Source organism: Cornus florida, unplaced genomic scaffold (assembly GCF_030987335.1).
Source record: "Cornus florida cultivar Cherokee Brave unplaced genomic scaffold, ASM3098733v1 CherokeeBrave_3.0.0_Hap2_Chr06, whole genome shotgun sequence".
In the NCBI taxonomy this organism is placed as follows: domain Eukaryota; kingdom Viridiplantae; phylum Streptophyta; class Magnoliopsida; order Cornales; family Cornaceae; genus Cornus; species Cornus florida.
In genome coordinates this window covers 87931110-87958181 of record NW_026775576.1, presented here as the reverse complement: position 1 = coordinate 87958181, position 27072 = coordinate 87931110, and the positions used below count along the sequence as shown (strand labels likewise).

Genomic DNA, 27072 nt, shown 5'->3' with positions numbered 1-27072 from the left:
GGGGGTGAACAAAATAAACAAGTCAGCGATTGAAAAAAAAAAAAAAAGACGTTGTGTGTGATTTGGCATCTGTTAGCATAAAAGAGAAAGTAAAAAGAAGATAAGTGAACATCCGGATTCATGGGTAGTAAAAGAAAGTAGATTTGTTTGGTAAAAATTAAAGAGGCAGTTAAAATAATTAACAAATATTTTAAAAAATTAAATATATTAAAAGAAGTTAAATAATGTGGTCAATCTCACTGTTAAGATGATGACAAAATGGAGGAAAAGACCCCACATGGCATCTGCATGTTGGTTAAAAATTAGTAAAATCAAAGCACCGTTTGCAGCTACAAATTAAAGAGGGGACAGAAACCACAAATCTATAACAACCGCGAAGGTGACCGTGATCATATACCGGGATTGCTAAAGATGCCTTTTACATTAATATTCAATTGGCCCACCAAAGGACACCAATAACGTCACTGATTACTTCATCTGCGACCCCTGTAGCTTCTTCTTGGCTGGACTTGGACCCTTGGATTTCACTTTTCAGATTCAAAAAAAATTTTAAACTTTTGAACAAATTACATTGACCTTCCCTAATATTTAAATAAATTACACACAAGTAAATCACTTTGGTCTACTAGTCGGGAAAGTCTTTCTTGTGCACAGTTATATTATGTCACCTGTGCATCGATTATATTATGTTATTCGTGTTATCAACCAATTATATCTATCACGTAAAAGTGTTTTACTTTAATAAATTTAATCATTAATTATCAATATTTAATCAATTGACAATTCCATATCGTTAATACAACTTGAGCATTAAAGTGTTTCTTCTACTAATCTTCTTATAAACTCGTTCATTAGTTTCTTTTAAACCCATATAATTTGTACCCTATTGTCTTTTGCACTCACCGGCAAAATCAGAGGGAAAGTGGGGGTGAGAAGAAAGGTTGGTGAGGGCAAGGGAGGAAAAAGAGACACGAAGTCCGAAACACGTGGGCAGTGTATCTATCCTAATTGTTTATTGCCACGTGTTCACCAATCCAGATTAGATGGAGATCTCCATCCGACGGTCCATATCTCACCAAAGAACAACAAGTGAAGACCAAAAGACCGATCGAGAATAAACAAGAAGAGCAAGCAGAAGCAGAGAGAGAGAGAGAGAGAAGAGAGGAGAGAGAAAGTATGGCGATAGGGGTGAAGCCAATTCCTTTAACGATTGTGGCGCAAGTGCTGGCTATAGCGGGTGCTATTATGGTGTTGGTTTGGTGCATAGCGTTCAGGGGTGGTTTAGCTTGGGAATCTTCAAACAAAAGCCTCATCTTCAATGTAAGCCCCCTCCATATTTCTTCTTTCACTGTTATACATGTGTTTATGCATATATATTTCATTTCTTAGATTGAGAATTTCAAAGTATTTTTGGGAATTTGGGTTTGATTTTAGGCAGTGACTTTGTTTTGTTTGGACGAATGAGTGTTTTCGTGCTGAAAGACTAGTATGCCCTCACTCCATTATCCATGCATTCAAGTATTTCTAATATTTTCATTCAATTCTTCTGAGTTTTCCATGGTCGCAACACACTCTCAAAAGGATTGCCTTTGTGTGCATTTCTTATAGTTATGGTAATTGAAAAGGGTATTAAATTGAACTTAACCATTATTGGGCTGTTTTTTTTTTTTTGTTTTTTTTCATTTTCTTATTGGGGAGTGGGTTTACACCTGGCTGTGAACACGTGACATGCGAGTTATGCCTTCATTGCTTTGATTGTTTGGTGAACACACCCTTCTCACATGGCATTTTCTTTATTTCTTTTTTCTTTTTCTTTTAAAAATAATACAGTAATAAATAAGTAAGACACACATACCCACGTTTATTTCCACTTTAGAAATTAGTGACCTATCATGTGCTTTACTTATTGGTGTTAAATCTGTAGCACCTTCCCTTCTTATTGGCAAATAAAAGCAAGTTTGTCTCTTAAATTGACAACTTTTTATGGTATTACCATTTGGTTTTTAATACTCCCTCTACAATCTACATCACTAACTTTCTTAAATTTATAAGAGAAAATTAATTGAATTAGTGACATCACCATTACTCTTTCATATTGGAATCTCCTATCTTATGCTACCCTAATAATTTTAAGTCAATTACGAAACAACATTACTTATGCAACAAATACTTTAAATTACTTGTTGCATAACTGATGAATCGTGTCATTTAAATAATGTAATGTATTCCGTAAACAATACCGGATATCCCAAGGTTGATATTATTATCTCAAAACTTTTTGGTTACCATGGTACAATCACACACCCTTTCTACTTCCCATTAAACAAACTTCTTACAATATATGCCTTGTAGGACAGTATGTATCTGTGACTAACACATGACGTTCTTAAAGTTAGTCTTGGCCTTATTACATAATCCTTTGCGATGTTATCACTTATCCGTCCACTAATCTAAGTTGAGGATGACTCACGTGCCTTTGTTACATATTTGTGGTGTTAAATGAATTATGATAGGAATCGGATATGTATGCTAGCTGAATGCCTTTCTTGTTTGTCTTGTTCTCATGAACATTTTGTTTGGTTACACACAAATACGTGTCCTTTTCTCGGATAGTTGGAGATTATTCTAAATTCTTGGTCCCCATTTACTTGCCTTTCTATTCCGAAGAGATGAGAATTCGGCAGCCACACGACTCCCAGATATCTGAATTATACTCACCATAGACAAATATATTAGAGTGGTCCTTTTTTTCGAATTATTTTTTCTATAGCAATTCCCTTATGTTTGTTTAATATATTTTTTAAAAATAAAAAAACACCGCCACAAAAAAACATAATTGAATCAGATTAAAATTTAAAATTTACCGAGGTCTAATTTAACCTTTAAGTAGGATGCAAGCTGCAGGCGAGGTGGCTATATCTTGAATATACTTATGTAAGTTGATGCCTTGTAATTAGAATTAGAGGGGAAAAAAAAAAAAAAAATCAAAATTTAGTATAATTTTCTCTATTTTCAATTTCAAAGCACGTATTTCATGCAACCGAACATAGCATTAGAGATATTTAAGAAGTAAAAGGACCAATTTTGATTAAGCACCCTAGTGAGGTTGAATTTGATGTGACTGGTAGAGGAGCGTACCCGAACCCTATCAAAATTGAGCAGGTCTACATTATCAATAGGTTGGTGATGCGCCAAGTGAACGGTACATGGTAGATATTATTACCCGAAGGGAAAATGAGAACTTGAGTGACTATCTTTAAAATGCATTTGCCCTGCATGTTGAACAGAGCTGTTATGAGTATGCATTTATGGATATTTATTATGAATCAATCTAAGAAAATTTATGTTAACTATCAAATAGAGAGAATCAAACAAATATCTTACATCCTACCGGCTGTATAAAGTTCTGCAACTTTGGGGGTGGTTTCGATTGCCATGTTCATGTTATGAATCTTACATGTCCTATTCTATTTTGCAGCTTCACCCTGTTCTTATGTTAATTGGCTTTATTATTATTGGAGGTGAAGGTAATTAACAAATCTACCCTAGTTGTAGTTTAACTGATTGAAATTGTGAACTAATTACTTTTCACATACTCTAATAAGTTCTATCCTTTTCTGTTTGAGAACAATGCAGCCATTATGACTTACAAAACTCTTCCTCTAAGGAGAGACGTGAAGAAGCTAATACATCTAGTTCTGCATGCTATCGCTCTGATTCTCGGTATAATTGGTGTTTATTTGGCATTCAAATATCATAATGAGAGCAGCATTGCCAATCTGTACAGTTTACATTCCTGGCTCGGGATTGGAATTATCGTTCTCTATGGCATTCAGGTGATTAATTCCTGAAGTTCCTTTCTTTTTTCCATTTCCACACTGTTAACTCTTATCATTTGTTTTCCAAATGTTTTCCTCTCCTTCATTTTTTCTTCCTTTTCGAAATTTCTTTGATAATGGTGGTATAATTTGCAGTGGATCTACGGATTCCTGGTGTTCTTCTACCCTGGAGGACCAACTGCAATAAGAAATGCGTCAGCTCCTTGGCATGTTATATTCGGGTTGTTTGTGTATATTCTAGCTGTTGCCAATGCCACGCTAGGGTTTCTGGAGAAGCTTACGTTCCTTGAGACGTCCGGCGTTGCTAAGTATGGCTCTGAGGCCTTCCTTGTGAACTTCACTGCCCTTATTACAATACTGTATGGAGGCTTTGTGGTGTTAACAGTCTTTTCTCAAGCTCCTCCAGATGAAGACGACTACAGCTATTCAGCTATATGAGATATTATTGATATCAATGGTCACCTATGAAAATACTAATATCTATTGTTTGTATGAACATATCTCTGGTTGTGGTTAATTGTTAATGATGTAATTGGAGTGTAATGAGGTATCATTGTTAGTATGTGAAACCTTCACATGTGAATGTTTTGTCCACTTGGTCACTGACGTTCGTGTGTCCCAATCGCATTTTTATCTTTGTGTTTGTGGTGGAATATGTGCTTCATTTCGTTTATTTTGTGAAGAATATGTGCTATAGGAGATTAAAATAGTGGGATAGTTACAACTGGTGAAAAGTTCAGAGAAAAATAATAAATTTATATATCAATAAAAGAGAAAAATCAACGAGTTTTACAGTTTTGGGATATAATGGGATATAATGAGAATGGTAATAATCTTAATTAATTACTATCTAAGGAAAGGGTATGTTGTCAGTGGATTGGTGAGATAATAACACGGTGTTATGGTGTATCAAAAGGTTGTGATTTACTCGCAATTATAAGGATGGTTGTGATCTATTTACAATCATACGAATAATTTTCAAGATATACAAGTAATTTCAGAATGCTACTAAGACGACCCCATCCAACTACTAAGAAAAAGTTGTCACCCCAAATTTTCAATTTTCATTTTAGAATGTAATTAAAGAAGGATGATACTTGCCTATCGGTGAGTAGGAAACTTTTACTCACTATGAGTAGGAAACTTTTACTCACTACGAATATGACGCATTACTAAACTAACAAGTGTCCTTACATTTTAAAAAATAAATAATAAATAATTTAATTGCTATTTGAATTAAATCCAAATGAATCCCAATCAAATTATAATTCTCTCTCCTCTCATTCTTTCTTACGTTTGGTGCATATATTAAAAATAATCCATCATATCAATAAGGTTTGGTTCAAAGAATTTAGACACAAAAAAGTGGTGCATATATTAAGAACAATCCATCATATGAATCTGCACTATTGGTCTTGTGATTAAAGGGTCTCAAGGGAACAAATCATATACTCAAGCGTTCTAAGTTCGACTCTGCACAAAAATACCTTGATGTGTAGAAAAAGAAAAAAACAAATCTATCATATGATTTGCTCCTTTGACATGGTCAATGCCAACACACAAATAAATGAATTCATATACCACTCCAGGCCCTTGTCCATCTTTCTATAAAGTTACCGGAGAAAAAAGACAGTTGAAACTTGAAATTAAATGAGAATCTATCTATGCATGAACGAAGAATGAGACTACTATTGACTAGACAGTGAAACATTATGGGAACTGGAACGACCCTCCAATATGAGAATTACCTGATAAATGGTTGATTACCACCAGAGAAGAGATATAGTAATTACAATCAAACATGAAAAAGAGGGAGATAAAAGAAAATTATAATTTGATTCGAATTTATTTTGATTTAACCCAAATAACTATTAAATTATTTATTTATTTATTTTTTAAATGTAAAGATACTTGTTAATTTAGTAATCCGTCACATATAGAGTGAGTATAAATTTTCTAACTCACTAATTAATAAGCTAAGTATTGTCCATTAACGACATAACTTACCATCATACTTCATTCTCATGCCTTTATGAAGTTTCTATCCTCTTGACTGTGTTAATCAATGTGACTTATCCACGTTGATTGATATGTGTAATTTCCTTTTATTGTGCGTTGGTCCGTATAACTGTATACTTAATTATTTACAGTTATAAAAGAATATTTGATTCCATCCATGCATAGGTGTGGACAGTGGAGCTGAGCAACCATCTATGCGTTTTTTTATAAATGCTCTTTTTTATTATAATAGTGTCTCTAATACTTTATTCTCTTATTTTACGAGTTAAAGGCAATGGTATCATTTCACTTTAAAATAGAAAAATTGAAACGTGAATATTACCTGCCTTTTCAGTAACTTATATAGTGGAAAAAGTGATATTCAAATTGTATATATATATATATATATTCAAATTGCACTCTAAAAATAGAAAACAATATTTTCGGATTCTAAAATTCTTGTAACATTTTTCATTTTTGGATATCATAAATTCATATCAAATTTGAATAGAGAAAAATTGCATATGCTCCAAAATGTCCTTTTACTTTTTAAAAACAAAAAACAAACTAGCAATATGAACTTTTTAACTTACAAATAAGTGGTTTTGGAATTTCAAAATGAGGCAATACGTTGAAGATAGAATGGGAGCACTACTTTTTTAAAATAAAAATAAATAAAAAATACTCCGTTGGGATACTTTGGCTTATTGTGGGTCCCTTTTCATAGCATTCAAAAACACCGTAAGAAGGAAGAAGGAGTGATGATGGAAAGACAAAAACATAAAGTACTCCCTTCGTAGGGGTGGCAAAAATTTCCAATTCAGTGGAAAACCGTCTCGCTCCCGCTCCCTCCCTTGCCCTCGCCCCCGCCCCTGCCTTATTTAAAGTAAATTTGGAGAACCGATTACTTAAATGGGGTGAGGATGGGAGTTAAAAAAAAAACCCCGGCCGGTTGCGGGGCGAGGGCGGGGGACTAAGATCCTCGCCCCATACCCGCCCCATAACCGCCCGTTTAATATTTCAAATTATTAATTTACCCTGCCATGTTAATATATTTACCAAATTAACCTTCACTATATATATATATTGGAAACCCTACACTTAAGTTTCAAACCCTACACTTAGCAGCGGCAGCCGAGCTCCCTCTCTCTCAAACCCAAAATACATCCACCATTTCATTTTGGGAACGAGGTCAGACCAGATCAGATCCGTATGAGTCGTTGGAGAGTGTGGTTGGGGACGAGGTCTGAAGGCTGTTGGGTGAATTCGCCATCGTCGAGCTAGCATTGGATGCTGAAGCGGTCGTAGGTGACTCCGCCGTGGAGAGTCACAGGGGATTTCATGACGTCCAGTGAGATTGGACACTTGAATAAGCTAGCAATTGTGATGTCCAAACTTCTTGGTTGTTTGACTGTGAATCTGGAGGCTGTTGGGTGAGTTTGGGAGGCGGCAAGGCGGTGAGTTGGTGGGTGATCAGTCGGGATCGAATCGAGTCAGACCAGATCCGGATGAGTCGTTGGAGAGTGTAGATTTTGTAGTTTGCAATTGCAGAAAGAGAAAGGGCAAGTTCAGAGTTTTGATTTTTTGATTCTTGAACAATCTAAAATGATATGCCGATATGGGTTTTGAACTTTTGATTCTTGCAGACAATAGATAAATTGAAATATATGGGTTTTGACTTTTTGATTCTTATAGATTTTGTAGTTTGCAGTTGCATAGAGAGAGAGGGAGAGAGATAGGGCAAGTTCAGAGTTGAGAACGAGAATAGAGATGGAGGTGACTAGGGAGGCTAACTTTAGTTACCCTAAAAATATAATCGGTTATGGGGCGGGGGGCGGTTATGGGGATTAGAAGCAAAAAATTAATCGGTTATGGGGCGGTTTCGGGAGCACCAAAATTAAACGAGGGCGGGGATGGGGAATGGGAAACCCGCCCCAAACCGCCCCATTGCCATCCCTATCCCTCGTTCTTAATTTAAATGTCATTTTTAGAGAATAAAATTTTTTAAGGGGATATGTGAGACATGCTTTGTCTCTATGAAAAGTTAATAATTTATCCTTCTAAATTTTGAATATTCAACTTCGAAATTTTAAACTCCAAGGAAATATATGGAAAGATGTAAAATATATTGTTTGAAAAAGAAAAATGATAATTATTTTGGGATGGACCAAAAAAGAAAGCATGACATTTTTTTTTTTTGAACAGAAAGAGTAAAAAACTTCTTTATTTTGGTAACAACGAGAATAAGAGAAAAGATAATAGAATGGTGGTGACTCACAAATTTTAATTCCTCTAAATATGAGTGAAAGAGTGGAGAGAAAACAAGTGAGGTTATTTTAAAAGTTTTAAATTATAATATACTTCATAAATCACAATAAAATAGATAGTGATGATATAAATAATAAAAATAATTTAAAACTCTCTCTCTCCTTATCTTTTGATGAATACAGTAAATTGTTTATTAGTTTATTTTTTATTTTTTCATCTAATCGAAAATAAGTGAAAATAAATATCTCATCTATGATTTATTAATTTAATTTTTCATCTAACCGAACAAAAAATAAAATGACACCATAAATATCTCATCCATTCATGTTTTTTTTCTCCCACTAATCAAGCATTTGGCTCAAGAATTCCATTAGAATAATAGCACTAAATATCATTTTTCTAAGAAAAAATGCTACGAGAATGGGTTACTCAAAAGTGGGCTGCCATTCCTTAAATTGGGTGTGAAATGATGTTACGCAACTAATAATGATGGGTGTCGCGATCTTATTGTGAGAGCGTCTCTTTGTAGCAATGCTTTTGCAATTTGGCCCAATAAAATTTCTATTTATTATTATTATTATTATTTTTTTTTTTTTTGTCTTTCTCTTGACTTAGACGTTAGTATTTAATCTAATTATGGTGTTTTGGTGGGTACGATACCAGGCTGTTTACATCAGGTTGGCCCAAATCGGGACTGGAAAGATATTTCCAACTCCTTTAATATCGTGGTGCGTAGATAACTAGATATCAATTTCATTTTGTTTGATAATTCCAACCATATCTTTCTTTGTTGGAACTTAATCCCAACAATATCTCCATAATTTATATAATTATAAACAAAAATAGAATAACACAACATTGTTTTTTTTTACATTCACCCAAACAAAAAAACATAACGTCATTTTTCTTTTTCCATATTTTACTTTCCTTTCACTTTTTTTTTTTGCAAAGAGTTCTTGTTTTAAAAGGAGTTTCTCTCAATTAAACATCGAATCGACTTTTTTTTTTTACATCTATTCAGTTGGATTTTGACATCTAAACCAAGCTTTATTTTTATTGAAGGTATGTTTCAATTTGAATTTCGGTACAAATTTGATCAAATTTAATCAACACCTGTTCATTTTTTTAAGGTAAGTTTTAATTTGAATTCTATACTAACCAATTTCTAACCTTTTTGATAAAAAAAGCCATACAACTTTTGTTTTTACTTTTAGTCTATGATTACATCTGTTTTAGGTTGCACCATTGAGAGGTAATAGTTGTATTGTTTTTCAACATTGTTTCTTGTTTTGCATAGATCGAGCCAGATTTAACATCCAAGTCTTTTTACATTTTTTCTTTAGAATTAAAAAAAAATTAATAATTATTTTGGATGTCAAAACTACGACGGTAATCATCCATTGCACCTAGCAAGTATGTATTATTTTTCAGTTCGAGTCATAAAATTTTGGTTTAAAAATTTTAACCCTTTAATACAATACTTGAAACGTCGTGTCTTCTATACGTGTGATTTAGTGAAACTAATACACCAGTTATAATATAATTGTAAAAGTTATATCCTTTGGTTAGAACTCATTTAACCTTAATTATAAAAGACTGTCACTTTTCTGATATATCAAAGCTCTATAGATAAGTTAGAAAGTTAGGACAGTGCTTGGGAATAGATAAACAAGATGATGATTGAATATGTTTAGAGAGGACAAGCAATTAGAACGGCGAGAGTGGAGAAGGTTTTCTCTCTATGGTTGAGATGTAAAATCTATATGGATCAATTTCGTGCCAGTTCTTATAATGAAAGCTTGGCAAGGCTTTCCTTTCAAAAGGAGATATAAAATTGATATTGATGTTACTTAGTGAGTTAATGGTGAAGGATTCACATAGTTCCATGCCTTTCTGACTTTTCAGTATTTTTAATTCAATCGAAACAAAATTTAAAATGAGTATTATTGTTATTATTATTTATTCAAAATGAAAACAGTTTTAACAGACGTGACTTACTTTTTACTATTTTTCAACAAATTCATGTCCCTAACATTAATTAATAAAATTAAAGACATAAAATTCAAAATTACCTTAAGAGTAATTTACTCCAAAACAAATATTGTTCTATTCAAAATTTAAGTCAAATTAAATAACTAAATGGAACAGAGTTCTAAGACAGAAACAATAAAGCACCTATGAAATAAAATATGATATAATAAACATGCTAGAAACAAATTTGCAGAATATGTTTATTATTAGAAAACCCAGATCTAAACACACACAAGGACATCGCCTAGAGCAATTTCTACCATTAATTCGGAGTTGACACAAGGTATCGGTGATATGTAAGAGTCCTTGTATGAGTATAATTATTTAACGTCATTGTTGTATTTCACCATAACATCATTCATTGATTGTGGTCAAACTCATCTATATAAGTCACCATTTTCCATTTCAGAACTTCCGTCATTTTTTTTTTTCTTTCTCAGAAACTCCTAAATTCAATTGAGCCTACTATTCTAAATTTTACTACTATACAAACCTACCGTCATAAAACTATAAAAAAATATTTCATTCAACTCTTTTACTGCGAAAAAAAATTTGTATAGAGAAGAATTTTTGGAAAGAAAAAAACATAAGAGGTATACAGAGATGATTAAAAAGCCGTAGGTAGTTAGATTCAAAGCCTTGTTGAAATGTCATGTGGTTTATGAAAATATTAACATGTAACTTTTCAATGAAAAAAAAACATACAATCAAACCAGTTAAAGAAAAAAAAAAATCTTTTGAATTTTATTACCGTTAGATTGAAAACACTAAAAGAAAGTTATTTTAAAGAATATTTGAAATTTTATTATTATCCTTTTTCAAACGTATTTTAGAAAAGTTATCTACTAATACAAATTTCTTGAAAAGTCTTATCGTGTTTTTTAGTACTTTTTTTTTTTTTCAAATATGTTGACATGATCAAAGAAAACATTACTGTAACTTTTAGTATTTGTTTTAGTTTAAAGTTATATTACTAAAACAATTTTTAGAAAGGAAAAGTAGAATATATATATATACTCTATTTGCCGAATAAAATTTAAATATTCACAAGCGTTTCTCCTCACGTGTTCATTTTTCTAATATATATATATATTTAAGAATGTCTCATTTATTCATTTTTCATTGCCTCCGGACTAGAAAGATAGCTCTAACTCTAAGTATCATTTTTTTTAAAGAAAAATTCTACAAGAATGGTACTCTAAGGCTATGTTTGGTAGGGTGGGTTTGAAGGAAAAGGATAACATTAGTTATGAGGAAAAGGGAAGGAAATGAAAGGGAAGGATAATTTTAATTTGGTATTGTGTTTGGTTGATTAATGAAGGAAAAGAAAGGGAATGATAATAATCATGTTTGGGGAAAGAAAGGGAATGATAAGAAGGAGAATTATTTTAATAAATTTACTATTATGCCCTTTTATATTTTAAAATATAAATTTATATATATATATATATATATATATATATATATATATATTTGTCTCCTTTTAAAATTATATATATATATATATTTGTCTCGTAGGGAAATTTTTTTTTAGGGCAAATCATTTCAGCTTCCATTTTTTTAGGGCAAATAAACTCCATCCTCTTCTCGTTCTTAACTCCATCTCTTTATTCTCGTTCTCAACCGCCAGAATTGATTGAGATTTTTGGGTGCCATGATGAACATTAGCCCTTTACCCAACCCCAATACCCAAGTAAAAAAGTAGCGCGTAGCAGCTCGCTTCAATCGACCTACACCACGAGATGGGCTGACGAACTTCTCTCTCTCTCCAACTACAAACTACTACAAGAATCAGAAGTTCAAAACCCATCTATTTCGGTTTATATATTTGTCTACAAGAATCAAAACTTCAAAACCCATATCGGCATCATTTCAGATTGTTCAAAAAATCAAAACCCAATTTCAGATTGTTCAAAAAATCAAAACCCATATCGATCAAAACCCATATCAGGTTCCATCACCCGCTGTTCCAATTCGGGTTCACTGTTCGCAAGCAAGCTTCGTCGTTCTCAACTCTCAAGCTTGCCCTCCTCTCTCTCTCTGCAACTGCTAAATCAATTAATCAAGGGCAAGATTGGCATCTGAAATCACACAATAAGCCTATCCTTCCCTTTCCCTTCATTTCCTTTCATTTTTGGGAGGTTAAGAAATTTACTGTTGAAAGCACAAGTTAACCCTCCAAACCTTTCCCTTTCCTCCCATTTCCACTCTACCAAACTGACCCTAAGTGGTGGCAAGGGCGGAGGGAGGTGGGAGGCGGGGTGGCCATGGCCTCATCAATTTTTTGTGTAACCTCTATTAGTGGTGTATATTTATACTTATTAAAGATAATTTAGTATATAAAAATTTTATTTGGCTCCCTCAAAATTTTCTGTAACTTCTATTAATAGTGTATATTTATAATTATTAATGGTAATTTACTATAGAAAAATTAAAATTGACCCCCTAAATTTTCAAAAAATACTTATTTTTGTTACTTATTTATGGTTATTAAAGATGATTTGCAAAAGAAATTGATTGTGTTCATCAAAGTCTAACTAATCTTTTTTTTTTTTTTTTTTTGGATAATTCTATAAAAATGGAGTTTTAGGGGTCAAATGACAAAAGAATGAAGTCAAAATTAAAATTTTCTAATTAATGAAGTTTTATGAAAGTCTGACGTGGACATGGAAAATTACTATACGTCATCTTTTTATTCCCAAAATACCATTCTATAGTTGTTATGAAATTATACTACTACCCTCTCATATCTAGAGAGAGAAACCCATCTATGTCAATCCTCTCAAACTTTCCTTCTCGGGCAGCTCCTCCTTCCTTAAACTCTCGAAACACATTGTCAAAATCATCGATGTCGCCAAGTCCAACAAAACCTTAGAAATTAAGAGATATTTGTTATTATTATTTTTAAAAAAAAAGTTAGATATTTGCTACTTTGATACTGTAAACCTTTCAGGAAAATGGAGAAGGGCCTAGTTCTCATTTATGAATATTCCAATTTTTATGGTGTGACTTGGATTGCACAGACCCACTTGGAGATTTATTGTGGATCCACAAGCATTTGCATCAACCTTTTGAGAGGATTGTGTTGGTTTTTTTATGATGTTTCGTGTTGAGTTTTTGAATCTCAGCTTGAATCTTGATTTTTCTTTGGGAACGGATCCTCTCCAAGGGAATTCCTCTCCTAGCATCTCCAAAGATTAAATCCTATGGCTGTTATAGTGCCACATCACTATCTTATCATTCCCTCATTAATTTACCAAAAAACTTAATTAAATATGGTATCTTTTGGATTCCAAGATAACAATTACGGCTGATTTCCCATCCCAACTTATTCAATAAAAATTGATATATATATATATATATATATGATTCAACTAACCTAGACGTTGCAGTGGATAAAACCCTGAAAGATAGAGGAGATCCAGATGAGCTTTGAGTTATCTGATGTACCAAAATCTTAAAATACTTTCTCAAACCAGAAAAAATTGTAAAATCTTCCAAACTTTAAATTATAGCGAATAAAGATTGATGATAGTGGAGAGAAATTGAAAGAGGGAAGCAGAATGGTAATTGTTATCTTAGAAATTTTAGAGCCAAAAAGTAAAATGAAGCATAATTGTTATATGGAAATTTTAGCACCAAAAAGTAAAATGAGCGGAATGGAAAATCCGCCGTAATTGTTATCTTGGAATCCAAAAGATACCATATTTAATTATAATTAAGTTTTGGTAAATTAATGAGAGAATGGTTAGATAGTGATGTGGCACTATAACAACCACAGGATTAAATCCTTGGAGATATTACGAGAGGAATTCCCTTGGAGAGGGTCCGTTCCCTCTTTCTTTTGTATGATATGAATTTTGGATTTAAATCGGATTTGGAGGAGAAGATGTTTTTGGAGGAAACGTGAGAGGGAGAACAAAGATTTACAATTTTTTTTTTTTTTAAATGGGTATACTGGTAAGGTGGGTGAAAGAGAGAGATGATAGATAGGATTGTTGGTGGTTGGTTTAGGAGGAGGGGTTACCATAGATGGATTTCTCTCTCTAGATATGAGAGAAGGGTGTTTTGGGAATAAAAAGATGATATATAATAAATTTTGATCTCCACGTCAGACTTTTATAAAATTTCATTAATTTGAAAAACTTAATTTTGACTCCATTCTTTTGTCCTTTGACTCCAAAACTCTATTTTTATGGAATTATTCCTTTTTTTTTTTTGGAAGGTTGTTATTATAATCTTGATATAACATATGAGTATTCTATTCATATCTTTCATATAATATTCAATTTTTTTTATTATATAATACTCTATACATACACACACGCGCGCATATATATATATATGTATATATATATATATAGTTTTTTATAAATTAAAGATTAAAAAATATATATTTTAATTTGACAACCTCATTTAATGTCATATGTTTTTATTCCATTTTTTATTTAGATATCATTTATAGACATGTTAACAAAAAAAAAAAACAAGGTAGTAAAAAAATTTTGTCATAATTTAAATAAATAAAAAAAAAATAATTTTTTACTTAATAATTTGCCCCTCCCCAATTTTATATTTTTGGCTCCGCCCTTGAGTGGTGGCTTTCTTAAATTTGTGTCAAATAATGTTGCGCAAACAACAATGGTGGCGCGATCTTAGGGTGAGAGCGTCTGTTTGTCGCTTTTGCAATTTGTTTCAATATATTTATTTATTATTATTATTTTTTTGGTTTAGACGTTAAGTATTTAATCTATTTATGGTGTGTGGTGGGTCCGATACCAGACTGTTTACATCAGGTTGGCCCAAATATGTTCAACTTCTTTAATATCGTGGTAGTACGATTATTCGATTATGTGTGTAGATATCGATTAGAGTACATGTTTGTATCGTGGTAATACGATGATGTGTGTAGATATCGATTACATGTTTGTTAATTAATCCCAGCCATATATTTATTGGGTGGAAATTAATCCCAACAAGATCTCTATAATTTATAAACAAAAATAGGTTAATTAGAACATTAAAAATTGGCAGTAGTATTGAATTTGAATTTGAATAGAATAATGGGGGTGGTTTCGCTGTCTGCCAACTATATTTTGGCATCTATACCAACCCCATCCAGCTAGTCTTTTTGAGACAGTTACCTCACTCCAACTTCCCCACTCTCTCTCCTCTTTCTCTCTCTAGACATATAGTTTGTTTGGTTATACTTCCTTCCTTTCGCCAATTTTAGAGCAGAGAGAGATGGCCGAGGAGGAGCCTAAGAAAATTGAGTCCGAGTCTCCTTCCGAGCCTTCGCCCGCTCCGGCACCGGAACCCGTTGAAGCTCCAAAAGACGTTTCCGAGGAGAAATCCGTAATTCCACCACCTGAAGAGAAACCCGATGACTCCAAAGCTCTCGCCGTTGTCGAAAGTAATTTATCTCTCTCTAAACGAAGTAAATTCTAAGAAATTTTAAGAAAAATAATTTTCTTTTATTTTTTTTTAGTGTTTACTTTCCGTCTCCGTCTCTTGTAAAAGGAAAAGCCTGAGAGTGGTCACTGACTAAATTATTCAAATATTGAAGTATTTAACATCCAGAATTTTGATTTTTTTCCTTTTTATTTTTTTATTTTTTATTTTTATTTTCTCACCAACCAAACGGAGTTGAAGAAGATTATTCAGGCTATTCTTTTTTCTTTTTCTTTATATATATATATATATGAAAGTCTGATCAGTTTTTTCTTATCTGTATGGAATTCTGATTTTATTTTATTTTTTTTAACTTAATTTTTAATAGGAGATATGTTTGTAAGTATAACTCAGAGAAATATTGATTTTCGTTTGAATTAGCTTAAGTTTCTTTTGTTTGATTTTGAATAAAATTTAGTTAAAGAAAGTTGGGATTAGAAGTAACAGTATAAATTTTATGTGTTGATATTTTCTTCAGATCTGCATGAACAGTGTGTTCATTGTTTCAATTTGTGAATTCACACTCTTTTTTTAAAAATTTAATTTTTCTAAGTTCCAATCCCGACTTCAATTTTTTTCTGTCCTGCTTAATTTCTGACAAGATTTACCTGATGATATTTAGCCAAAGATTTCGACGCTTGACCGAATTTTTTGTTAATTTGTTCAGATTTTCTCTCAAAATTCCTAAATACTACTGTAAATAACAGGAGGTGAAAAATTAGCGAAGTCGAGCATTGAAAATTTTTACTATAGAAGTGAATGATATTATTTGTAATAGTTATCATTATTCATTACTTTGTTGCATGAGTGGTCAAAGCCCAAAATTTTGTACCTTGAAAACAACAAAAGCTTATTTGGCTTTAATGTTTCTTTTTACTGACCATCAAAATTTGAAACTTGAAAGCAACAAAAACTTCTTTGGCAATAATGTTTCTCTTTATTACCAATAATAATAATAGTCTTTATCTTTATTACCAATAATAATAATAGTCTTTCCCTTTATTAAAAACAAACATTTTCTAGAAAGTGGGAATAAATAATTACTCTTAAATTCTTTCTGGTGATATTATTGAGCCAAATATTTGAAAAGATTAATCATATCAGTTACCATGATAAGATTTGAGTTGAGTGGAAAATCTCAAGTGTCCCTTGATGAGTACCGAGATATATAATATTCAAGAAGAACCATTTACAAAAGAGATAGAATAAGATCATACTAAAATATTTCTAGGTTTGTTGAATGATGAGCTGGCTGTTATGGATTATCCATAGGAGGGGTACACACGAGAAATACTTTAATGCTCCTGTTATTTTGATGACATGGTATCACTAACTAATTAAATGCTAACACGTAATGATATGACCCACTAAATAAATGCATTTTTACTTATGTGACAAGATATAATTGGTTGATATAATTGTTTGTTCTTCAGTGATGTGGGGCACTTATATTTGTTAAGTTAGTAGTGGGAAGTAACTTTGTTAGTGTTTTTTAACTGAGAAGGCATTATAATTGACATTGCATATAGTTCAGTAATTGTCTTAGGGTTTAGGAGTTCTTTAATGAGATGGTTGATTGGTCTTTTTTTTAGGTAGTTTTAGGTTTTATTTTTTATAGAATTTAAAACTTGGCTACTTGGTGTTTACAGGCTAAACTTACCATCACAAGTCTTCCTACACTTGTCAACATCTGGCTGTGTATGCCACTGCACTTCATATAGCTGCCTAGTTATCTTTATAAGTTTGGAAATTTTGGAAAGTGCTTAAGCATGGAAATAACACTTCGCATTCTCAACTAATGTGGTGTGAATCAAGTGATTTTAAAAGTCAAGCGATTGTATATGTAGGATGTGGTGGTCTCTTTTGAAAATATTGTTAATTTTCATTCACGTCAAGTATGATTTGTTCTTTACTGAGTTTTATCACTACTATCTAACCATTTTATGTTTTAGCTTTAGAAACGGGATTTTTCCTATTACTGGTTAATGGTACAAGATGCATTGCTGTTAAATATTAATAGCTTGAACAGTATTGAAATTCTTCCTTTAGGCTTTGCGATCCCAGTTAATGACTTGCCAGAAGTTCCAAGTAATGAAAATCATCCATGGTTGTGCTGGTAGGATAATGTAGAAGATTAATTTTTGATAATTAAGCGAAGTGGGGTTCAGTGCCTTTGAATCAATTATAATTAAAAATCTAGGTAGAAACCTCAGCATCTTTCCACTTCACACGATGTAGTTGAAAGGAAGTCATGTTTGACTTTCAAAAAGTCGGTTTCATGGTACTTACTATTTCATTTTTTCACCAATGATATTAATCATGGTCCAAGTAAACCACCAGATGGTGCATGACTTTTACATTTTCTACTTCAATAAGTTTTCCTGAAGCATGAGAAAAGATTGAAGTACTTCAATAAATTTTCATGAAGCATGAGAAATGATTGTTTCCCATTTCTGACCAAATTAATATTTGGCCCCAAGCTTAACTACATAGGATTTAACTTGCTAATTATGATACTCTGATTGTTTAAACATTTCTGCTCTAACAGAGGTACCGGATTCTGAAGAAGGGAAAAGTACTGAAGGCTCTGTCAACAGAGGTAATGACGAATAATATCTCTCTGTTCCTTTATCTGGTTCATATCTTGTATATTCGTGTCACGGGTTGATGATTGAAACTCGTGATTAATTTGCTCATAATCTGTTCAGATGCTGTGCTTGCACGAGTTGCAACTGAGAAGAGGATGTCCCTGATCAGAGCATGGGAGGAAAGTGAGAAGTCAAAAGCGGAGAACAAGTAAGAACTTTCTTGAATGTACTCTACTGTTTCAGCTTCTTGTATACTTTGTTATTTCAAGCATGTATGGAACTTTATATATTTTATATTGCCAAAACGTCCGCTAAAAGTGCATTCTATGCTGTAATAATGATAAGCGTTTAAACACTATTTTTTTCACCATGTCCAACCGGAAAATTGTCTTTGAATAAAGAAAATTGATGTTCTGGGTACACTGACAATTGTGGCATAGCCATACACATCTTCAGGAATAGTTACTACATTATTTTGGTACACTGACAATTGTGCTTTTGATTTCTTAGCAAAAGTCAATTTATTTTAGTTTAAAATGAATCAGTCACGGTGAGTTATGTGCTTCTGCTATATTAATACTGCTTTATGCAGATGCAGCAAATTCAGCACCATTATGTCATATTTTCATTTTGTTTTTTGTTTTTCTCTATTTGGGGCAAGGGAGATAGATTGGGGGGAAGAAATAAATATTACTCATTGTTCTAATATTATGTACATTGCGTGAATTAGCCAATGAATGTATAGTGATATCGGTGATAGATAAGATTTAATAGCTTATATATTATTCAATTCCGAATTCTGATCTATGAATACGTTCTTCTGATAAATTATCCCGGTCATTGTATTATATATACCATATAATCTGATTATCTGATATAGATTCTATATTCTTTTATTTCAAAAGATCCTGATATAATAATTAATTTTTTAAAAAAAAAAAAATTTCTGCATTAATTTTTGCCTTCACAATCATTTGCATTTTTCAGAAAACATGCCAACAATTTGAGGCACTTTTACAAAATCAAATGCTTTTCTGTTAAGTCAAACTTTTAGTTGATGAAAGTTTTCCTTTACACGCAGATGGGCTAATTTTCATATTTGAATGTCATCTTCAATTCAAAATAATATGAAATTACTTATGTTGATCAGTGTGGATTATGTATATGAAACCTAACATTCTAAATTGTTGAATAGAGCTTGTAAAAAGCTATCCTCCATTGCAGCATGGGAGAACAGCAAGAAAGCAACTATAGAGGCTGAGCTGAAAAAGATTGAGGTAAGAAGTCATGATCATGCTGTAAAAGAATATTATAGAAACAAACTCCCGAGTTTAGATGACTAGTATTTAACTTTACCACACTGATGTTTTAGAGAAGACCTTTATCTAATCAGAGTTGAGATCATTTCACATCACATATGCATTGAACAGGAGAATTTGGAGAAAAAGAAGGCAGAGTACGTAGAGAAAATGAAAAACAAGATAGCGCTCATCCACAAGGAAGCCGAAGAAAAGAGAGCAATGACTGAAGCCAAACGCGGGGAAGATCTTCTCAAAGCAGAGGAGATGGCAGCAAAGTACCGTGCGACTGGAAGTGGTCCAAAGAAACTCATTGGATGTTTCTGAAGTTGAAATTATCAGGTCCTAGATTCCTATCTGTAAATATCTTTGGGCTTTGTTTGTTCTTTTCAGATGTGTGGCGAGCTTATATGGTGGAGAATTTTCATTATTTTATGTGCATAGTGGTGTATTTGTGTGTATATATATCCCTTGTGGAGAAAAATAGCTTATTTAATTTGTAAGAATTGAGTTTGTAGTGATATATACCATGTCAATGATTTCAATGTCATGAAGGTAGAGGTACCAAGGTGTTGAAAAAACTGGAAATCTCAGATAATTATAGATTTAGCAGTACATTAAAAACTGGTACAGTAACAAAACAAATTAGTGAAATTATGTAAACAAATCATAACCAAAACGTGTCAGGCAACCATGGGACCATGTACAATAATACAGTACCACTTGTCATATTGCTGTTCGTGGGGTTAGTGTAAATTGCCTGTGTGTGTGAAACATCGTAAAGCATTGTAGGGACATTGTTCTATTTCAGGTTATAAAATTGTTTTTCTTTTCCAATTAATGTAGTACTCTTTCAGGTAGATAAGTGCTAGAACTTACTACTCTTAAGTTTATCTAGAGTTGGATTAAAATAGGAATTGTTGCACATCACTATACAGATATATCTGGGAGATGGAAGACCATCATATATTTTCACTTGTGGATGTGATCACTAATGTGAAAACCCTACAAATTCTTGCAATGTGTTTGTGGTCCTTGCTCCACTGTCTGCATATTACAAGATTAACTGTAATGGAAGGCAAAGAAAAAAACAAAGAATGTTTTTTTTTTTTTTTTTTTTTGGGGACCAAAATAAGATTAAAACAGATATATACATGCATGTTCAAAATGCATAGTTTTCCTACTGTCGGAAAATGTAATGGCATGGATAATTGCACAGCCAACCAGTGAACAAAATCGCTTCCCCAACTGTCAATTTCTACTAATCTTCCACTTGGCATCGAAATGGGTAATCTTTTTTTGCTCATACCCCTAACTTGATTTCTCTTAGGCCCCACATTTTTTAAATAAAAGAGAAAATTTAGGCAGCTATAAGATGAAAGTCAGTAAACCAACCAGATTGAACATAAGTGTTCATAACAGATTAACATAATAGGGCTCCAAAGCACCATTAGCTGCACTTCCTGCACTACTCAAAAGCAGTCATATTTACTTTTGCGGGAAAATGGATATGTCATCTGTATGTTCTTCTAGGAATCCCAAATCATCGCCACTGGGGTAATCTAGCAGTAGATAAGAGGAATCATCCGGTTCATGCGAATTTGAGGTGTCTGATCCAGCCATCATGTGATTTGCTTCGTTTCGAGAATCCAGATAGTCCACATTTTTTTGCACATCAGCAGTGTCACTAGAGGTACTAGCCCTGGTGTGGGCTGCCTGTGCTGTGATACCTGAACCCGACCCATCTTTTGTCGAAGAGGATGCATGAGACATTGGGCTTTGAGACACCACTCCATCGCATTCATTAATCTTTTGAAATGATTCTCCAACTTCAGAATTCCATATGCGGAGGAAGTAATCGCAGTTGGTTTCACCTGTTGATGGCTTGTTGAGTAGTAATGACTCTGTTGAAAGCTGAGTCTCAGCCTCAACTCTGGCTTTCTCCCATTGTATCATATGGCGACTTGATGGGGGCTGTGACTTTGAATCTGAGGATGGCCTGTGAGTCTGCAGGTCAAGTCCCATGCAGAAGAGTCGCCTCTTTAGATGAGAGTTCCAGAAGTTTTTAATCTCATTGTCCGTTCTTCCTGGTAGTTTGGATGCAATGGCAGCCCACCTGAAAATGTGTGTTCTTGACATCAAGCTCATGATTTACTCAGCTGATCAACCAGAGAGTTGGACAAAAGGCCTTAAGTTTGTTGGCCTATCCGACCAGAAATCCCATTGATTAAACTACTTCAAATTCTATAATTACCATAAATTCCTCAATGAAGAGAGTAAAGATTACAGTAGTTTCTTCACCTAACTAAGAGCAGTACCAGACTACAAGTTACCAAGTGTAGAACAATGAACACAGTCAAGTGAAGGAGCTTCAAATTTCAGCACCCTCTTAAAGCCTTAGAACATGATCCATGTGCTTACAATAATTCGTGCCTCGTATGATTTGGAACAAAGTCGATATCCATGTTATGCAAGAACAGAGTTATATAATTCGACAGATATATTCATGGATATTTTCATAAAAGGGCTAACCCAGTGCACGGGGCTCTTGTCATGGATGCATATATAGTAGGAGTGAATAAAAAATTTAGAAACTAACCAGGTAAAAGAACTCACTGGTCAAAAGATTTGACAAAGCAAAGCATTTAAAGAATCCATAGACTTTCCGCAATTGAAAGAGACTTGGGAAGAAAAAATTGAGGCAATTTATTACTTGTTACCAAGCACACCATGCAGCTGGATGATGGTGTTCTCTTCTTCAGTAGTAAAGGGGCCACGTTTGATGTCTGGCCGAAGATAGTTTGTCCATCGAAGCCGACAGCTTTTTCCACATCGAAGGAGACCTTAAAATAGATTAATGGTCAAGAAGTTAACCAAAAATTGAAAAAAAACTTGAGGGGAGTGACACTACCATAAAAAATTGAAAAAATATAAACACAACTTTACAGTAATCAAAGAAAATCCCAAGTATATACCATAGATAATTACAACTCACAAATATATATAATATATAGATACACAAATATGTAGACCATATTTCTTGAGGAATATGTAGCCCAACTAATAAGGTCTTTAGAGGTACTCTCCTTGGGTGTGGACTTAAATGATGCACGTGGTTTGCAGGCGATTGCTTGCATCTGGATTTTGTAAATCATCCAAAAGTTCAAAGTGACTAGCGAATGGGTTAATCCTATATTAGGAAAAATTATATATGTGTAGTCGACTTTATGTGAAGGATCAATTTGTGAGAAACAAGCTTTTATTTGAGAGTTTCTAAGATGTTTGGAAAGTGGTTGTGGAAATGATTGAATCAATCACATCTTCAACTACAAAAAATTTCATCATCTTAAGAAATCAAAGAAGTCACATGTGACCATAACAGTAATAGCGACGATGACTGTAAAATTAGGATTGAAAAATCAAGAGAGGCGAAGAATTACCAGCGAGCTTAGGAAGGGAACGCCAAATGCCATGGCCGTTCTTGGTGATGTAATCAACCAGAATCTTGTCTTCTTCAGGAGTCCAAGCTCCTTTCTTCACTAGGGCTTTGTCACAGCAAGGTGCTCTCCCCATCTTCTCTCTCCTCCTCCTCTTCTGAGATTGAACTGATAGATAGAGAAACAGTGTGTGTGTGTGTGTGTGTGTTAGAGAGAGAGAGTGAATTAATAGGACTGGACTGATGAATCAAATCTCAATGCTTTAAATGCTCGCGATCTCATCGACATTAATCGAAGCCATAGATTACAGGACAACTCGAGAACCTGCATTAGATTGCACTCCCAAACACTCTCTCTGCTACAGATTTATTAAATATAAAGCCAGAGTAGCTTTTATGAAGTTGCAGAGAAATGTGATTGTTTTTCCATAGAATCAAACAACCCTTCTAACTAAAAAAAGTGAGAATTACAACAAATTTCTCTGACACACACACATGCACATATATGTGAATGATCCTATGCATATATAAATACATATACATACATAGATAAGGAGAGAATGTGTGTGAAATTGAAGAATGTGTGTGTGATTGGGAACAGAGTTGAAGAATAGAGATAGGGGAGTGATGTCGTCGTCTTCCTTTCTTTTTTCTTGAGAGCTAACTTTCAAAGAGGGGTTTAGGGTTTATTCTAGACTTCAACAACCATTTTCTTTCGGTTTTGCGAAATGAGAAAATGTTGTGATTTCCAAGTAGTAGTGTACCTTTTCGGTTCTTCAGCTCTGTCGTTCTTTATGTGCACAAAGAAGACAAAGAGTGTGGGTTGTTTGTTTCAAGGGAAAGAACAAAAAGGAAATACTTTTACCAAATTATTTTAAAGAGAAAAAAATAAATTGGAAAAACGGAGTCTTATAATATATACTATTTACACTTTTGATTCTTGGGGGTGACAAGTGTCTTCACAGAACATATGACTTGACGAAAACCAAAGGATTTTCCCATAGTAGAATACCCTTTTTCTTCTGGTGAAATTACAACTTTTTGCTTGTGTTCACGTTCAGAATTGGATTCGACCAAAGATATTGGACGAATTGGGCATATTATATACTACACTCAAACGGCATTTAAATTAGGACATGACTTATCTACTGTGTAGGAAAAAAAACAAGATTGCTGATAAGGATCAATTACAAATATATATATAGTGTATAATTATAAAATTAAAAAAATGATAAATAAATAAATTAAAGAGATTGAATTTTATTTTAAATAAAATTATTATCTTTATTTATAATTTTTATGATTTTGTAATTACAGTTTATTTGTATATTTATGATTGAACCAAATTAACAATTAGTAATGAAAACCTACTCCAATAAATAGGTAAGTCTTGCCTTTCAAATTATTCTCTTCGTTTCAAAATTTTTGTTTATTTTTTATTTTAAGATACCTCAAAATACATATCTCATTCTATATATATATATATATATATATATATTATTTTTCTTTTTTTTAACATTCCCCAACCAGATTTTTTATAACATTCCCAAGCAAGTGTGCTCCACACAATAACACCGAACACACTTGCTTTTCTGAAATATTTTTTTAAAGATGACTGATTTTCCCTGATCACATTGTATCATGACTATGTAACTCTCAAAGTCATTTAAAAAGGGGAGATTATACAATTCTCAAAAAAGGGGATAGTTTTTGACAAAAAAATAAAAAATAAAAAAATTCTTAAATATACAAAATTCCCCATGGGATGCATATGAATGAAAAACATAGTTAAAGCCTTTTCTTTCTTTTCTTTTTTTCTTTTTTTACAATGCTCTTGGTAAGCGAGAAAATACAAAAAGTAATATTTACACCTTAAGAGACAGTAAATCAATTGTGCAGTGAAGTCAATATCTTACAAATTCCAAGTCAATAAATTACAAAACCCAAAATATATATTTAATATAAGAACAAGTATTGACATGCAATGAAATTTAAAATTGGAAGAAGTACCAAAGGGTGAGATTGTTGAGAGAAAAATTTGATGTAATGATAAGATAAGTATTTTTGGAAACTCGTAACGGATAAGAAGTTATATTTATTTAGTGCACCCTAATTAATATAATAAAAAATAATTATTAATATATTAATAAAAATATATATATAATTACATAATGAGATGACTTGTATACGGCCTCTTCTCTCATTGGGGGCTTAGACTGTCACCTTAATTGTCAATTTATATTGATGTATTAAAGAACGATTGTATTTATTTGGTAATTAATATAATAAAAAAATATAATCAATAAATGTATAATTAATAGTATAATGGGTTGACTTGTATTTATTTGATATTTAATATAATAAACAAAGTTTAATAAAAAAAAATTATAGTTAATATATGAGTTAAGTTGTATTGGTCCTCTTCTTAAATTGGGGCTTAGGCTGCCACCTCACTTTGTCAACTTGGGGGTATAAAAGAGTAATTGTATTTATTTGGTAATTAATACAATAAATGAAGTATAATCAAGAAATGTAAAATTAATATAATGAGTTGACTTGTATGGGGCCTATTCTCACACTGGGGGTTTAGGCTGCCACTTAATTGGCAATTTTTATTGTCAATTGTGTATATTTGGTAATTAAAATAATAAATAAAGCATAATCAAGAAATGTATAATTAATATAATGAATTGACTTGTATGGGGCATTTTCTTTTGTTAGAGGCTTTAGATTGCCGTCTTAATTATTTTATGGTTGTGCTTTAAGTCATACAATTTTTTTAAATCGGTCTACCTTTCACGCTTTACAAATTTTTACTCAGATTCTCATTTTGAGCGATTTAAATTTTACTATTTTCGCGCTCCCTTTCGCTTCCACACATACTTTATGTGACAGGTTGAGCCGGCCTAAACAAATCTTATGATATGATATTCAATTAAGTGTAGGAAACAGAAGTAATATATGTTGGAGTGCATGTACTTCATGCGTTTTCCAAACTGTAGTGTGACAGAAGTTTATTTGGTTGTTACCCCAGAATTCATATTGAGTCCATGAAAATTGGGTTCAAATCTTCTATTTAAGATGTGATTATGCGTGTGAGTGATGTGGATAGTCTTTTATTGTAAATAATTAAATATAGATCAAAACGGAGTCATCAATTCACCTCATCCATCAATGGGATATGTCTTTTTATAAAAGATCTTCCAATTGAAGAAAACTCCCCACTTGTATCATTTTTAGAACGCGAATGAAATTTAACTCCCGCACTTGCATAACAGGAGGTATTTGAATCCACCGTCAATATACTGGATATGATTCATAAACGTTGCAATACGCCCACAGGGACAACCGAGTATGCCTTTGAGTAGTCTTACCCACACGTTGGAGTTTGGACATTGGCTTCACAGCCTTGAGGAATAGCCTGAATAGGAGATGAATAACTTTGGCAAAGTTAAATGCAGAAACAACTCCACCACAAATTCATTACCCAAAAAAATAAAAAAAACTTCACTACTAATTTCGGACACCCCACTTGAATAAATCTTTGAAAGGAGATGTTCAGAAATGGAATCTTTCATCACTCAAATTATATATTTGGAGAAAATTCTTAAAGATTAATAAAATAACTAAAAATTTGAGGAGTTAATATATTTCGAAGCCTAGGATGAAATTTTAGTTTTACTATAAATTTTTCTACAGTGTATGCTGTAATTCTGAAGTCTAATAAAAATTTCGGTAAAAGAACTCTGTAGTGTGAGAACTCAAGTAAATGCTAACTGTTGAGAATCTTAAAAATTTAAGTAATGTTTATAAAAATTTATTTATGCCAAGGTAAAGTTTTAGAATTCCATTTGATTAATAATTTTTCAATTATGGAGTACGCTGATAAGTGACGAGGCACCACCATTATTGAGAAGAAAAAAATTAGTCAATAATTTATCATTTAAATTTACTGTAACAAAAATAATAATAATAATTTAAAAAAAAAAAAAAACGAAACTTTTTTTATTAGTTGACAAAGTCCATTTTAAATATTCACTTTAAACTTGTGAGTAACAATTTCGAAGTTGACTTTTAAAATAAGATTATTAATTTTTTAATTGTTACTACAATTAAGATAAAATTTGAGAATAAAGATTTTCGACCAAGCAATGACCACCGTG

The 27072-nt window shown here is 32.5% G+C and overlaps 3 protein-coding genes across 4 annotated transcripts; 2 read left to right on the top strand and 1 right to left on the bottom strand.

The window, feature by feature from the left end:
• Positions 1-1109: 1109 nt before the first annotated feature.
• Positions 1110-4492, top strand: LOC132312640 (transmembrane ascorbate ferrireductase 1-like). Its single transcript, XM_059811088.1, has 4 exons — positions 1110-1320; positions 3479-3527; positions 3637-3836; positions 3975-4492. Exons 1-4 carry the CDS (start codon positions 1177-1179, stop codon positions 4275-4277), a joined length of 696 nt encoding a protein of 231 aa, XP_059667071.1. The 5' UTR covers positions 1110-1176; the 3' UTR covers positions 4278-4492.
• A 10771-nt stretch (positions 4493-15263) lies between these two features.
• LOC132312639 (remorin) lies at positions 15264-20023 on the top strand. The gene is made up of 5 exons (XM_059811087.1): positions 15264-15549; positions 18136-18186; positions 18296-18383; positions 19371-19452; positions 19606-20023. The coding sequence occupies exons 1-5, from the start codon at positions 15381-15383 to the stop codon at positions 19798-19800; spliced, it is 585 nt and encodes a 194-aa protein (XP_059667070.1). The 5' UTR covers positions 15264-15380; the 3' UTR covers positions 19801-20023.
• A 390-nt stretch (positions 20024-20413) lies between these two features.
• Positions 20414-23798, bottom strand: LOC132312638 (transcription factor MYB17-like). Of its 2 annotated transcripts, XM_059811086.1 has the most exons (4): positions 23674-23798; positions 22914-23078; positions 22187-22316; positions 20414-21589 (listed from the first exon to the last, which is right to left on the bottom strand). In XM_059811086.1, the coding sequence occupies exons 2-4, from the start codon at positions 23044-23046 to the stop codon at positions 20962-20964; spliced, it is 891 nt and encodes a 296-aa protein (XP_059667069.1). In that variant the 5' UTR covers positions 23047-23078; positions 23674-23798; the 3' UTR covers positions 20414-20961. The 2 variants fall into 2 exon arrangements, with proteins under 2 accessions (XP_059667069.1, XP_059667067.1); XM_059811084.1 differs by having other exon boundaries at positions 22914-23797.
• Between the last annotated feature and the right edge of the window lie 3274 nt (positions 23799-27072).

What these genes read in the sequence shown, in the direction of transcription:
- LOC132312640 (XM_059811088.1), top strand. Translation starts at nt 1,177, where the DNA reads ATGGCGATAGGGGTGAAGCCAATTCCTTTAACGATTGTGGCGCAAGTG. An exon ending in ACAAAAGCCTCATCTTCAAT is followed by an intron (nt 1,321 to 3,478) that starts GTAAGCCCCCTC and finishes TCTATTTTGCAG; the next exon opens with CTTCACCCTGTTCTTATGTT. An exon ending in TCGTTCTCTATGGCATTCAG is followed by an intron (nt 3,837 to 3,974) that starts GTGATTAATTCC and finishes TATAATTTGCAG; the next exon opens with TGGATCTACGGATTCCTGGT.
- LOC132312639 (XM_059811087.1), top strand. Translation starts at nt 15,381, where the DNA reads ATGGCCGAGGAGGAGCCTAAGAAAATTGAGTCCGAGTCTCCTTCCGAG. An exon ending in AGCTCTCGCCGTTGTCGAAA is followed by an intron (nt 15,550 to 18,135) that starts GTAATTTATCTC and finishes CTGCTCTAACAG; the next exon opens with AGGTACCGGATTCTGAAGAA. An exon ending in CTGAGCTGAAAAAGATTGAG is followed by an intron (nt 19,453 to 19,605) that starts GTAAGAAGTCAT and finishes TGCATTGAACAG; the next exon opens with GAGAATTTGGAGAAAAAGAA.
- LOC132312638 (XM_059811086.1), bottom strand. Translation starts at nt 23,046, where the DNA reads ATGGGGAGAGCACCTTGCTGTGACAAAGCCCTAGTGAAGAAAGGAGCT. An exon ending in TTCCCTTCCTAAGCTCGCTG is followed by an intron (nt 22,317 to 22,913) that starts GTAATTCTTCGC and finishes ATCTATTTTAAG; the next exon opens with GTCTCCTTCGATGTGGAAAA. An exon ending in CATGGTGTGCTTGGTAACAA is followed by an intron (nt 21,590 to 22,186) that starts GTAATAAATTGC and finishes ACACATTTTCAG; the next exon opens with GTGGGCTGCCATTGCATCCA.